This window comes from Ictalurus furcatus, chromosome 13 (assembly GCF_023375685.1).
Source record: "Ictalurus furcatus strain D&B chromosome 13, Billie_1.0, whole genome shotgun sequence".
Classification (NCBI taxonomy): domain Eukaryota; kingdom Metazoa; phylum Chordata; class Actinopteri; order Siluriformes; family Ictaluridae; genus Ictalurus; species Ictalurus furcatus.
In genome coordinates, this window is record NC_071267.1 from 29,275,535 (window position 1) to 29,289,237 (window position 13,703).

Below are 13,703 nucleotides of genomic sequence, written 5' to 3' on the forward strand. Positions count from 1 at the left end.
ACAGAGTCCATCTGTCCAAGTCAAGACCTTCTGTGATATATCCGGACGTAGAGGACAAGTGTGATAAATGCCATGGCTCTCCCTACCATCTTGGCCATATGTTTTTCTTCTGCCCTGATCTGTATGGTTTTTGGTCTGGTTTTTTTTTACTATCATGTCCACTATTCTCAGGGTAGATTTAAAGCCTTGCCCATTGATTGCTGTATTTGGGATTCCTGACGCCTCAGTTCCACTGAACTCGATACAAGTTATCGCTTTCACATCCCTTATAGCAAGACGTTCCCTACTGTTGCATTGGAAGTCTGCTAAATATCCATCTATCTCCCAGTGGCTAAAGGATGTGATGTTTTTTTTTAAAACTCGAGAAAATAAGGTATACGATGAGGGGTTGTACAGACAAGTTTTTTTTATAAATGGCATCCCTTTATCGTATACTTTATGGAGTTACAGACACTTCCCACTTAAATTTTTGTGCCTGTTGTTGGGTTTTACAATATCTATATAACCAGCTACAGTTATTGGGTAGCCATGATGAGCCGAGGGGGCGCGGGGTGTTTTTTTTTTTTTTTTTTTTTGGTGTTTGTACTTTTAATTTCGTTTTCCTTTGTTAGTATAAAAATAAAAAATAAAAAAAAAACTCTGAACGATTTCTGCTGTGTGTTGTTTGGTTTGTTTTTTCTTCTCAATGAAATATTTGGGAAAGGGAAGGGAGAAAAAAGTAATGTTCAGCAGAAATGTTCACTAGAAATGTTCACTAGAAATGTTCAGCAGAATTGTTCAGAACATATGTTCAGAAGATATGTTCAGAAGATATGTTCAGCAGGAATGTTCAATAGAAATGTTCAGTAGAAATGTTCAGCAGGAACGTTCAGTAGAAATGTTCAGCAGGAATGTTTAGTAGAAATGTTCAGCAGAAATGTTCAGCAGGAATGTTCAGAAGAAATGTTAAGTAGAAATGTTAGTAGAAATGTTCAGCAGGAATGTTCAGTAGAAATGTTCAGTAGAAACGTTCAGCAGGAATGTTCAGCAGGAATGTTCAGCAGGAACGTTCAGCAGGAATTTTCAGTAGAAATGTTCAATAGAAATGAAACTGGAGATTGTTTGTTTGAGCTGAAATAGAAATATAAGTGAAAAAAGAAATTTACTTAAATCAAATCAGAGAGCATAGACAGACAGGACAGATGTTTATAGACGAGCGCTGCGTGTGCAGATATCAGGCTGGATTTAACCCTGTAAAATATGGAGAAGGTACTCAGTAGGGCTTTTCACACTACACTTAATCCCGGGTTATCGTCATTCTAAACCCTGCTTTTAACCCTGGGAAGGTTTCACACGTGTAATGTAGAAGCAGGGTTAGCACTGATTTTGCGTGTACAGTGTGAAACAATGCAGGAACAGGGCATGCTTCATATCACATGCTACAGTCTCAGAAACACTGTGTGTTGTGTAAACAGAAGCTGTAGCGTTGGAAAGAAAAATGAAAAAAATAATGATAAATAATGACGGAAAACTTTTTCACTTAGAGTGAATAAAAGACAACTTTATTTTTACAGTTATGCTCAGAAAAGTCTGTTCAGAACGAATTGGATTGCAGAAATAACCGAGTATTTAAGGAACTTACTGAAAAATTAGCGGAACCTGGATATCAACAAAGGCCTGGTCAGCTACATCACAAACTTAAACAGGCCAAAAAGATTACAAAGCTGTGAAAGATAATAACAATCCCTGTTCAGTAACGACAGACCTGCCCTTTTTTATTTTAGAACCAATTCTTAAAGATTGGCGAAGTGTTGAGTTTATCATACTTGTTGACATTCTGCCGATCGGAGTCCTTGTGAGCGTGAATCATCATCATCATCATCATCATCATCCTCATCCTCATCATCCTCAAGTGAGATGATGAGGGAAGTGAGAGTGAGGCCGATGCTGCGCAAGTCTTCCTCACTTTAATCCAATTCACGCACAAGTCGAGCCCCAGTTTGTGTTCACCATAATGGAGGCAGAAATGGAAACTTCGGTCTTCGTCAAAATCGACGGACGAACTCCTGTGTCCTGTGTGTGTGGTACTCCGGTTTCCTTCCCCAGCAAAGACATGCATGTTAGGCTGATCGTAGTGTGTGAATGTGTATGTGATTGGCACCCTGTACCTCACCTTGTGCCCAGTGCCTCCTAGGATAGGCTCCAGGTTCCCCATGACCCTGTAGGATAAGTGGTACAGAAGATGGATGGATGGAATGATCCAACTGTATATAAAATAATTAACAAATATTTTCCATTATTTTTATCCTTTAAGGATAATTTTGCTCTACAAACATCGGTGACAGCTTTAACTTGTCAATGTTGGCGAGTGTTGATGATGTAATTGGGATAATCCACAGCTAGGTGTGTGTTACACCATGTTAATGTGCAACGTGGAGGCACTTTTCAAGAATTTAAAAAATTCTAAAACTTTCTGCCTTTTAAATTTATTTCTGTTTATTTTCAAAACTCTACATTTTCAGTGTGGTCTCAGACATCTGAACTCCAGCATGTGTTTATATTCGTTTGTTAATGTAAAGATATTACAATAATAGCTATATTTAGTGACGTAGGAGAGGAGAGTAAATAAATAAAATGGCCTACAAAATCTAGATTTACTGCCAGTGTATTAACATCTCATAAATATCTTTAAAAGACATCATTCGTAACTCATGAACTTCACAGATGCATCTGGTAGACACTGCTGAGATCCACCATGAAGATGAGCGAATAAGATGTGTTCCAGATGAAAACGAAGACATCGCACAGATGTGCTTTTGCTTAACATTTACATGTCCATATCCTAACCTGGGGATAAAATATTTAGTTGTAAAAAAGATAATAATAAATACGATGGACAGACACACAGAAAACAATAAATCTAGAGAGGGACGATAATCACAAACAGGGAGGGGAGAGGGGGAGATAAGTGGTATAAGAGGAATAAAAACTCTTGGGGAGGTGCTGTTATATAATAGTGATAGTGATAAACTTCAGTGTGTGTGTGTGTGTGTGTGTGTGTGTGTGAGAGAGCGAGAGAGAGAGCGAGAGAGAGAGAGTACCTGGTGTTTTCTTTTATGCGCATGCGATGTACGGACGGGCGTCTGAGACGATAAGGTCAGAGTACGCATGCGCAAAAACTTAAGCGTTTGGAATGGCGCGCATGCGCAGTGAGGAGTCAAGCATTTACGGAGCCGTAAATCCCGACAACCGCACGCGCGCGTTCACACACACACACATACACAGAATAAAGTAGAACAGTCTGAGTACACACACACACACGCACGCGCGCGCGCGTATTTCAAACACTTTAAACCAGATATTTTATTTGTTTTTATAAAGTTTGAAGTCGGAAGTTTTCAACGTTTATCGCGGATTTTCTCACGGACTGGAGTTTGTGACTTCACACACAACACGGAGTATGTATATGTTTATATATAAAGATATATATATATATATATATATATATATATATATATATATATATATATATGTGTGTGTGTGTGTGTGTGTGTGTGTGTGTGTGTGTGTGTGTTTTAACTCCACTAATAACACGGTATGGTTGGATTTTATGCGTATGTGTTTTCTACTGCTTTGCCCTTGTTGTGTGTGTGTGTGTGTGTGTGTGTGTGTGTGTGTGTGTGTGTAAGTAAGTAAGTAAAATCTAGACAGTGTGTATTTTTAGATAACTCACGTGAGTAGATGGAAAACGCGCGTGGCGTCACTCAGGTGGCCCGGAGCTCTTACTGTAATCTCGTTATACACTCATCCTCGTGTGTGTGTGTGTGTGTGTGTGTGTAGGTGAGAGAGAGAGAGAGAAACTAACAGTTTATCCAGATAATCCACATTAAATTTCACTGTAATAGTGTGTAGAATCAGGCCGTGGAACAGTGCAACAGCTCTTTATTGTCTTGTATCTTTGTGAGAGGACGTGGGAGTAAACTAATCCAGTCTACGCGTATTTTATAGGTTTAGAGAAGGTCTATGATCGTGTGCCTCGGCGTTTGATATGGCAGGTACTGCAGGAGTACGGGGTATCTGGGTCGCACTGTCTGATCTAGTCTCTGTATTAGTGCGGTTCAGGGGCGTGACCTGGCCTGGGCATTAGGGGCTGTAGCCCTGAGACCGTTTTCTTTAGCCCTGAATATTTCTCCACTTGGAGTGGTTTGTCACCACGACAGTTTATTTAGAAGTACGTTTTTAAAGTTTTTTTTGACTGAGAAGAATGGGGAATCAGCCCCGGAGTATTAACAGTCTATAATGATTATCGGTCCTGGCTCAGTGAGAGTTGTGTGCACGTTCTTTCCATCAAGTTGAAATGGTTTAAGGTGTGTGTTGTCTCCACTCTGTTTGTGGTATCATGTACAGGATATAATGACACAGCTGAGGTTGGAGAGGTGTCCAGTCTGGGAGACCAGCGGTGACATCCCTGTTATTAATAGATAATGTTGTTTTCTTGGGACTGTCCAAACTGGACCTCTGACATGCACTCAGATGTTTCACTGCTGAGTAGGAAGTAGCTGAGATGAAAATCAGCACCTCCAATATTGAGTCCATGGTTCTCTCCCAGAAGAGAGTGGGTGACCCTTCAGGTGAGGGGAGAGTCCATGACCCTGGCAGAGGAGTTTAAGTATCTTGGGATGTTATTGAGAAGTGATGGAATCGGAGAGTGTTACGGTCTGTGTACCAGTCTGGTGGTGAAGCAGAAGTTCAGTTTCAGATGAAGCTTTCTGTTAGGCGGTCAATCTACAGTACGTCCAGATTTTGACATATGGTTCATAAACTCCGAGTGGTGACTGAAAGAACAAGTTCATAAATACAGGCAGTGGAAATGAGATTCCTCTCCAGGGTCCTAAACAGAGCTTACTCTCCTTGATGGAGTGAGGAGATTGGCAATCCAGGAAAACCTTGGAGTAGAGACACTGCTCTAGTTGAGGAAACCGTTTAAAGGGTTTGGGAAGTTTACCCTTGCCCACTGGTGGGCACGTCCCACTGGACAGAGTCAGGACCTGCTGGAGAGGTTATGTCTCATAGTGAGCTTGGAAACATCTGGGGGGAATCTGTGGTTGGGGATAGGTAAGTCTGAACCACTGCGACACAGACCAGGAAAAGTGGAAGGAAAATACATGAATGCTTGAAAAAAGAACTTAAAAAGCTTCAAGCTTCACTGAATTTGGAAAGATCATGATCAGAAAATCTGGTTAAAAAAAATTCAGATGTTAGATTTGTTAAATGACGTCTGAAGAACAAGGCTCTGGTCTCGGTGTGACCTCTTCAGCTTGATATGGTAATTACTGGTTGTGTTTGGGGGTGGGTATGTATGTGTTGAAAATGCTAAACCGGTTTGGCACACTGTCAGGATGATAACACTCCAGCGCTGTGTGTGTAAGATCATTATCTGCTGGGTGAGACAAATACCAGAAACGTTAACACTATTAATGTTCCGTATCTCTCACACACCTGCAGGAGAAACTCTCCCAATCACATGCACATAACACAAAGACAGAAGCCATACCCCTGTGCGTGCCTCATATCTCTTCTGAGAACTCCCTGAGGAAAAGTTCTAACAATTCCTGTTATTGCTAGCAAAAAGACAGTCTTTAGACAGGCACGTTTCAGTTTGGTCTCCTGCATGAGCTCAGAAAGTGGTACTGCAGCACAAGCGGGACGCCCCATGCCGGGCTCTTGGGGTCAGTGTGGTGGATGAAGGCACATCCTTCTCTTCTGAAAGGTTGTGTCAAAGTCCCAGTGAAGCACCATGCTGCAATGGCTGCCATTTAGACCCTTGATGCAGATAGAACTTTCCACTGGCTGGAAGTCCATGCAGGAGGCATAGTACTTTAGGATCCAGGGTACATTTGGGGTAGATACTTGCAGCTAATTCCACACTGAATCAGAGTCTAAAGTGCAGGAGATGGCCCAAAGAGAACCCCTAGAAAATTTTAAAGAAACTAGAACATTCCTGTTGTTGCTAATAACAAAGTAATCCTTAGGGAGATGAATTTCCATTCAGAATCCTGCATGGGCTGGAAGTGGCCACCATCAGTACTTTCAGTACGGTTAGCACTGGGGTTAGGGTCGGTACTACAGAGGACACTGCTTCTGTAAGATATAGGTTATATATTCTGTATTAGATATCTTTATCTGTCTATCCAAGCTTTGTATGTCACTTGCAGTCAAAACTGTATAGTGGAAATCAGCTAATTGTTGGCTAGCCACAAGAAATACACAAACTGAACCAGTCGAATATGCTATAAAAGTCACAGACCTGCAACTCTTCAGACTCTGGGGGATGTGGAAGTTGAGGAATGCCACTGCCATGGTATCTCAGTGGTTAAGATGTTGGTCTTCTGCTCAGAAGTTCATGAGTTCAAATCCCAGCACCACCCAGCTGCCGCTGTTGGGCCCTTGATCAAGGCCCTTAACCCTCAAATGCTCAGTTGTATAAATGAGATAAATGTAAGTCGCTCTGGATAAGGGCGTCTGCTAAATGCCATAAATGTAAATGAAATGCAAATGAGAGCAAAATAAAAATAAAAAAAACTTTGTTTACCAAGTTTAGACCAAACCCAGACTTGTTAGCTGGTAAACGAAGTAAATGCTAGTAAATGAAGTAAATGTTGGTTAGACAGTGTGAGGTGGGCAGATGTTGGTTAGACAGTGTGAGGTGGGCAGATGGAGCAGAGGTGCAGCGGTCCGGCTAACGGCACACACTGGTAGTGTCTCGTATCACACACTGCTGAATAGTGAGTGAGAACTGCATTACACTACACTGTACTGCATTGCATTACACTATACTGCGTTACACTACAGTGCATTACACTACACTGTACTGCATTGCATTACACTACAGTTCATTACACTACACTGATTACACTACAGTTCATTACACTACACTGATTACACTACAGTTCATTACACTACACTACACTGCTTTACACTACACCGTACTAAACTGCATTACACTACACTGCATTGCATTACACTACATTATATTGCATTATACTACACAACACTGCATTACATTGTGTTACACTACACTGCACTGCATTACACTACATTATATTGCATTATACTACACAAGGCTTCATTACACTACACTGCATTACACTACACTACATTACACTACACTGCATTACAGTACACTGCACTACACTACGCTGCATTATACTACGCTACATTATACTACACTACACTTCATTACACTACACAGCACTACACTATAGTGCATTACACTACACTGCATTACACTACATTACACTACATTACACTACACTACACTGCACTACACTACGCTGCATTACACTACATTACACTACATTTCACTACACTTCATTACACTACATTACACTACATTACACTTCATTACACTGTACTACACTGCATTATACTACACTGCATTACACTACACTGTACTACACTACACTGCATTACACTACACTGTACTGCATTGCATTACACTACACTGCGTTACACTACAGTGCATTACACTACACTACACTGCTTTACACTACACTGTACTAAACTGCATTACACTACACTGCATTGCATTACACTGCACTGCATTACACTACAATGCACTACACTGCATTGCACTACATTACACTACAGTGCATCACACTACACTACAGTGCATTACACTACGATGCACTACACTACACTGCATTACACTACACCGCATTACACTACATTATATTGCATTATATTACACAACACTGCATTACATTGCGTTACACTACACTGCACTGCATTACACTACATTATATTGCATTATACTACACAACGCTTCATACACTACACTGCATTACATTACACTGCATTACAATACACTGCACTACACTACGCTGCATTACACTACGCTACATTATACTACACTACACTTGAATTACACTACACAACACTACACTACACAGCACTACACTACATTACACTATAATACACTACACTTCATTACACTACACTGCATTACACTGCACTGCATTACACTACACTACACTTGATTACACTACATTACATTACACTACACTACACTTCATTACACTACACTACATTAAACTACACTACACTGCATTACACTACACTACACACCCTTTAGTTAGTGGTGTCAGTGAGCTGATTGAGGTCATGTCCCAAATCATGTGCTAAGGTTACCATAGTAGCCATGTAGAGCTGTGTGTGTGTGTGTGTGTGTGTGTGTGTGTGTTACAGGGTGTTTCCATCCAAAGACTCATGGTATGTGTAATCTACTGCGGTTTGTAGCCGTGTGGCCCAGAGTACATACACATACTTCCTTTTCTCTGCGCTATAAAACTCCAGACGGGAAAAGTGATACTACTGAGTGTGTGTGCGTGTGTGTGCGTGTGTGTGTGTGTGTGTGTGTGTGCGTGCGCGTCATAGAAGAAGACAGCCAGAAGGATAAGAGAGAGAGACAGCATGAGTGGATGATCCTGGCACTGCTTACACACACACACAAAATGTCTCTCCTGCCTCCACTTGCACACTTAAACACAATCTCTCTCTCTTTCTATGAATGGTGTGTGTGTGTGTGTGTGTGTGTTTGAGTGAGTGTGTGTCACTCAGCCACAGTGTACACTCCTTTATATACTCCTCCACTCTCTCTCTGACACACACACACACCCAGAGTCTCTTGTCCTGAATAGAGTGTGTATGCAGTCACTCAGCCATTGTGTACACTTGTTAGGATTCTATTCATTCCTCAGTGGCTCTTTTGTTATAATATGAATGTTTCACAGTGTGACTACACACACGCGTACACACACACACACACACACACAGAGTCTATGTAGGCTGTGTCCATGCTAATGGACGTCACATGATTTAATCAGGAGCATACATTAAGAGAGAGTCTCTTATTGGTCAATATGAAAAAGTGGGTGGGGTTAACAACCCCCAGCAGCTTAATTCCTTAATACATTCAGTTTATTCTTTCAGTCTGTAGGCTGAAGTGTCACCTCTTTATTCCTTTTTCAATTTCCTCCATTTTCTTTTTCTTGTGAGTTTTTTTACTTTTATTTTTCTCTGTTCATCCATTTCTTTTCTTTATTTGTTTTTAATTCTTTGCTTCTAGTTCTGTTCACGCTGATACCAGCAGGTCGAAGGAACATTTTCTCTCTCTCTCTCTCTCTCTCTCTCTCTCTCTGTCTCTCTCTGTGTTTATCTGAATCTGTCTGTTCTTTTTATCTGTACCGAATAATTTCCTCTCTCTCTCCTCAGGTCCTCTGGTGGAGTTGTAGGACATCACTTCCCGGTCATTTTGGATCCTACACACTCAGTGTGTGTCACAGCTCAGCCTCGTCATAAAGTCATATGCTTTTTTTCTTTTTTTTTACTTTTGTGAAAATCCTTCATTACAAAATGGACAGTGATGTTTCATGACATCACTTCCTGAAGGTTCTTGGCACTGAAGGTATAATAAGGGTTGTCCGGAGCAGTATAGTACCGCTCACCTTTAACAGGAATACACTTTCTGGCTGAATCACAATAAAGGAAGTGGTTGTGTTGTTGCCATGCCGATCCTGAAGCAGCTGGCCTTGGGTTCGTCTGGGTCAAAGCGCCGTTCTCGTTCTGACCTGACGGTGGAGATGATTAGCGCACCGCTCGCTGACTTCCGCCACACCGTGCACATCGGCCGTGGCGGGGATGCCTTCGGAGACACGTCCTTCCTCAGCGTGCCACATCAGTCAGCCAATCCGGGGCATAAGAATGGCCTTCTGCCTCGCAGGTTCAGAGGCAGCAAACGCTCTCAGTCTGAGAGAAACTCCAGTGCTATGAGCTACACGCTACCAGCTAACAGCGCTGTCTCCCTTCCTTATGTAAGTGAAGATCAGAACATGACACTCCGCCTTCCGCAAAGCGCCTCCTTAAATTTTGCAGAAACGCACGGAAAAACAGTAGCGATGGATGGGCGGAGCTTAGAGGTGGAGGAGCAGCATTTTGGGGAGCCCAGTGAACTCCCCATGTTCACACCACCCTCTGGGAGAGGAATGAAACCTGCAGAGTCAATGCTGTCTCTCCACATCGACCTTGGGCCCTCCATGCTCGAAGACGTCCTTGGTGTCATGGACCAGCCTGAGGGGGACCAACAGGACCTCGCAGAAGATCAGAGGCAGGGCTGGAAGGGACCGTGTCTACTCAAGGGTGTGTCCTCATCCAGCCCTGGATTAAAGCAGGAGAGATCTCAAAAAGCACACGAGAGTGAGACATGTAGCACTACATACAGCATTAACATCAACGACAAAGACTTCCTGTTCATGGACGAGGACGAGGACGAGATCGGAGTATGAACACCGTTTCCTCAACATTTAACACATCGGGATGGAGCTCAGTAACGTCTGAGTCGGAGTGGACTTTATTCTTTTTATTAAGTGTATTAGCTGAAGTGTGAAGTATATGAGACCTTCAAATGCTTACACACACACATACACATGTTTGCAGTGTTAATTGTTGGTGTTAAGATTTTTATTTTATGTAAGTGTCAAAAAAACATTTAAAACATTCATAAAAACAAACCACTAGATGGTGTATCACCGCTCTGAACCCACCAGAACCTCGGACCCAGCACCGCTGTGACGTCACACTCTCAGCTCACAGCCCCTCAAAACCAAATCTATTTGAGTAAACTGACGCCAACACAACAAGCCACTGGCGGTAATTCAGTAACACAGGTCTGGAATGAAATTCTGAGAGTTTGAGCTGTTCGTGTGAGTCTGTTTCAGACAGGACGCACACACAGAGGACGGATTCTGCAGTGCGTGTATAAAAGTTAGCACGTGGATAACCACAGACACGTGTTATAGCCTCGTTTCATAAATGTGCACCTGTTGGACTCATAATATTGATTAGATTTAGATAAAACATTTAAGATAACGATAGATGAAGACATTGTTATTCCTATAATTAGGTTAGGTAACCAAATGATTGTAAACAATAATGTAATGTTTATTTAGATTTCCACAACATGATCAGAAACTTCAGAGTTTTTTATTGAAATATGTGCTTGTTGAACATCCCTTTCTAAATGTAGTTTACATTTAGTCATTTAGCAGATTATTTTATCCAAATCGACTCTATTATGAGGAAATACAAGCAAATTGATATATCAAGCAGAGATCTAGAGAAGCAGAGTAGAGGTGTAAGAGCCGGTGTGCAGAATGATTTTTAAAAATAAATATATATAATGTGAGGGTTGGTGTTTTAGGGGTTAGTTAGGTGTTCATGGAAGAGGTGGATCTTTAGTTGTTTCTTGAAGATGGTGAGAGATTCTGCGGTCCGGATTGAGGTTGGAAGTTTTGAAATAACAAGAGCCTGGACTAGTAGTTGTGTAGCCTGTTCGGTGAGGTAGGGTCTGATTTTCTTGAGGTTGTACAGGATGAACCTACAGGACCATGCAGTTGTTGAGATGTGGTCTGTAAAGGTCAAGCTGTCCTCAAGAATCACCCCAAGGTTCCTGGCCATCCCGGTTGGCTTGAGTTTGGTTGAGCTGAGCTGTACAGTGAGGTTGTGGTTGATTGAGGGACAGGCTGGGATGACGAGAAGCTCAGATTTTGCCAAATTGAGCTTAATGTGGTGTTCCCTCATCCAGACCGAGATGTCCGACAGGCAAGCAGAGATGCGTGCACAGACAGCTGGATCGTCAGCCTGGAAGAATAAATAGAGCTGGGTGTCATCAGTATAGCAATGATATGAGAAGCTATGAGACTCAATCACCTGCCCTAGCGATGTAGTGTAGATAGAAAAGAGCAGTGGACCCAGAACTGACCCCTGTGGAACCCCAGTTGAGTTGCTGAGTTTCAGAAATCCCTGAGCTACCACTGCACCCATTTGGTTATAACCTCCTCCACTCTTCTGGAAGGCTTTCCACTAGAATTTGGGGCATGGCTGTGGGGATTTTGGGACGTGGCTGTGGGGATTAGTGATCATTCAGCTACAAGAGCGTTAGTGAGGTTGAGGTCAGGCGCTGATGCTGATGTGAGGAGACTCCAGGTCGAGATCATCCGAAGGGGTTGAGGTAAGGACTCTGTGCAGGACACTCGAGTTCTACCTTCTTCCAGCCTTCACAAACCATGTCTTCATGGAGCTCGCTTTGTGCACAGGGGTGTCGTCATGCTGACAAGTGTAGGGAAATTGTAATGCTACAACGTACAGAGACGTTCTATAAAACTGTGTGCTTGTGATTAACTAGGATGATTAGAAAGTTTTTCATAATACTCTTAGCAGTGACCTGTTTAGACGTCCAGCACGCTTGAGGAAAATGGTTTTATATAGAACCATAACCGTTTCCTCACTTTGTTCTGATTTCTTCCTTTACATTGTGTTTGTTCTTATGAAAAGGTACATTAGTTTAGGAGAGTTGTGAATTATGGGAAATGTAGAATATATTTCAGAATATTAGGGATGTCACGATACCAAAAATCTAGTAGTCGGTACCGATACCACCAAAAGTACTCGATACTTGCTATTTTAGTTATCAAACACTGTCCGACAATGAATGCGCATGCACACACACACACACACAGACAGAGACAGAGAGAGACAGACAGAGACACGTGCGCGCGCACGCACGCACACACACACACGCATGCACATAGATGTGCACGCGCGCCCTTATACTCTGAATGCAAGCATTAGTTTAAATTCACTGATTTGGTGGCAGGCCAAAAAGATTTATTAAAAGCATGAACATTTGAATAATTATTAGTGACATTAGGCTACATGTATTAGGCTACATGACAGGACACGGGCTGAATGGTGATGCATGGTGGCCCATTAGGAGGTAGTTTATAACACTGCAATGTGTTAGCGTCTTTAACAAATAACTGGCTATCACTAACATTACATGGAGCATAACGTTAGCTGGTTTCACGCCACAATGCAGCTGCCTCAAACAAACATAATATAGGACCGTCTTTCAGGTGCTTCGCCAAATTCCAGGTGTTTCCTCACTTTGTCTGAAATGTACGATAGCATCGGTTGCACACCGGAAACCGATACTGGCTTTCCTCTCTTTTCCTCTCAACGAGTCGGGGCGGAGCTAAACTTGTTAAGCTAAGCTAATCTTCTGTAGTTTTTCCCGTGTGCTTGTAGGCGTTCTTCTTCTTCTTCACCACTTGTGGACTGACTAAAACACTTGCGCGTATTTGCTGCCCCCTTCAGGTCCGGCATAATCGCAACCTCAGTACTTTCGTTACGCACGGTACAAACGGTACTGCAGAAAAACAAGTACCGTCACGTTTTAAGAATGTCGGTACCGACTTGGTGCCGAAGTATCGGTTCTCGTGACATCCCTACAGCACATCATTAGTATAATACATGCAGATCCATGCAGCTGTGTGTAGGAATTTTCTTATTCATGACAGTTTAAATTGTTCTGGGAAACATGTAACAACATGAAACAACTTTCATGTAGAAGTTATAGAGTTAACATGGTGCTGATGCACTACACTTTAGTCAGTGTAACCTGAATGTTTTATGGAGAATTCTGGGAATTTAAGGGTGTGTTTCTTGTTTTAGTTTTATTTTTGCGGCAGTGTGGGGATGGTATTTAGTGTCACTGGGTGTAATACATTCCTGACTATATTAATGAATATTTAAACATTAATATTATTTTCTATTTAAAGAGCACTGTAATGAAAGTTTGCAGTCAGTGTGCTGCTGTGTTTTTAATG

General features: G+C 42.0%; 1 protein-coding gene across 1 annotated transcript; it reads left to right on the forward strand.

The window, feature by feature from the left end:
* The first annotated feature begins 2,792 nt into the window (after window positions 1-2,792).
* LOC128616600 (cdc42 effector protein 4-like) lies at window positions 2,793-10,322 on the forward strand. Its single transcript, XM_053639206.1, has 2 exons — window positions 2,793-3,437; window positions 9,253-10,322. The coding sequence occupies exon 2, from the start codon at window positions 9,546-9,548 to the stop codon at window positions 10,320-10,322; it is 777 nt and encodes a 258-aa protein (XP_053495181.1). The 5' UTR covers window positions 2,793-3,437; window positions 9,253-9,545.
* The last annotated feature ends 3,381 nt before the right edge of the window (window positions 10,323-13,703 follow it).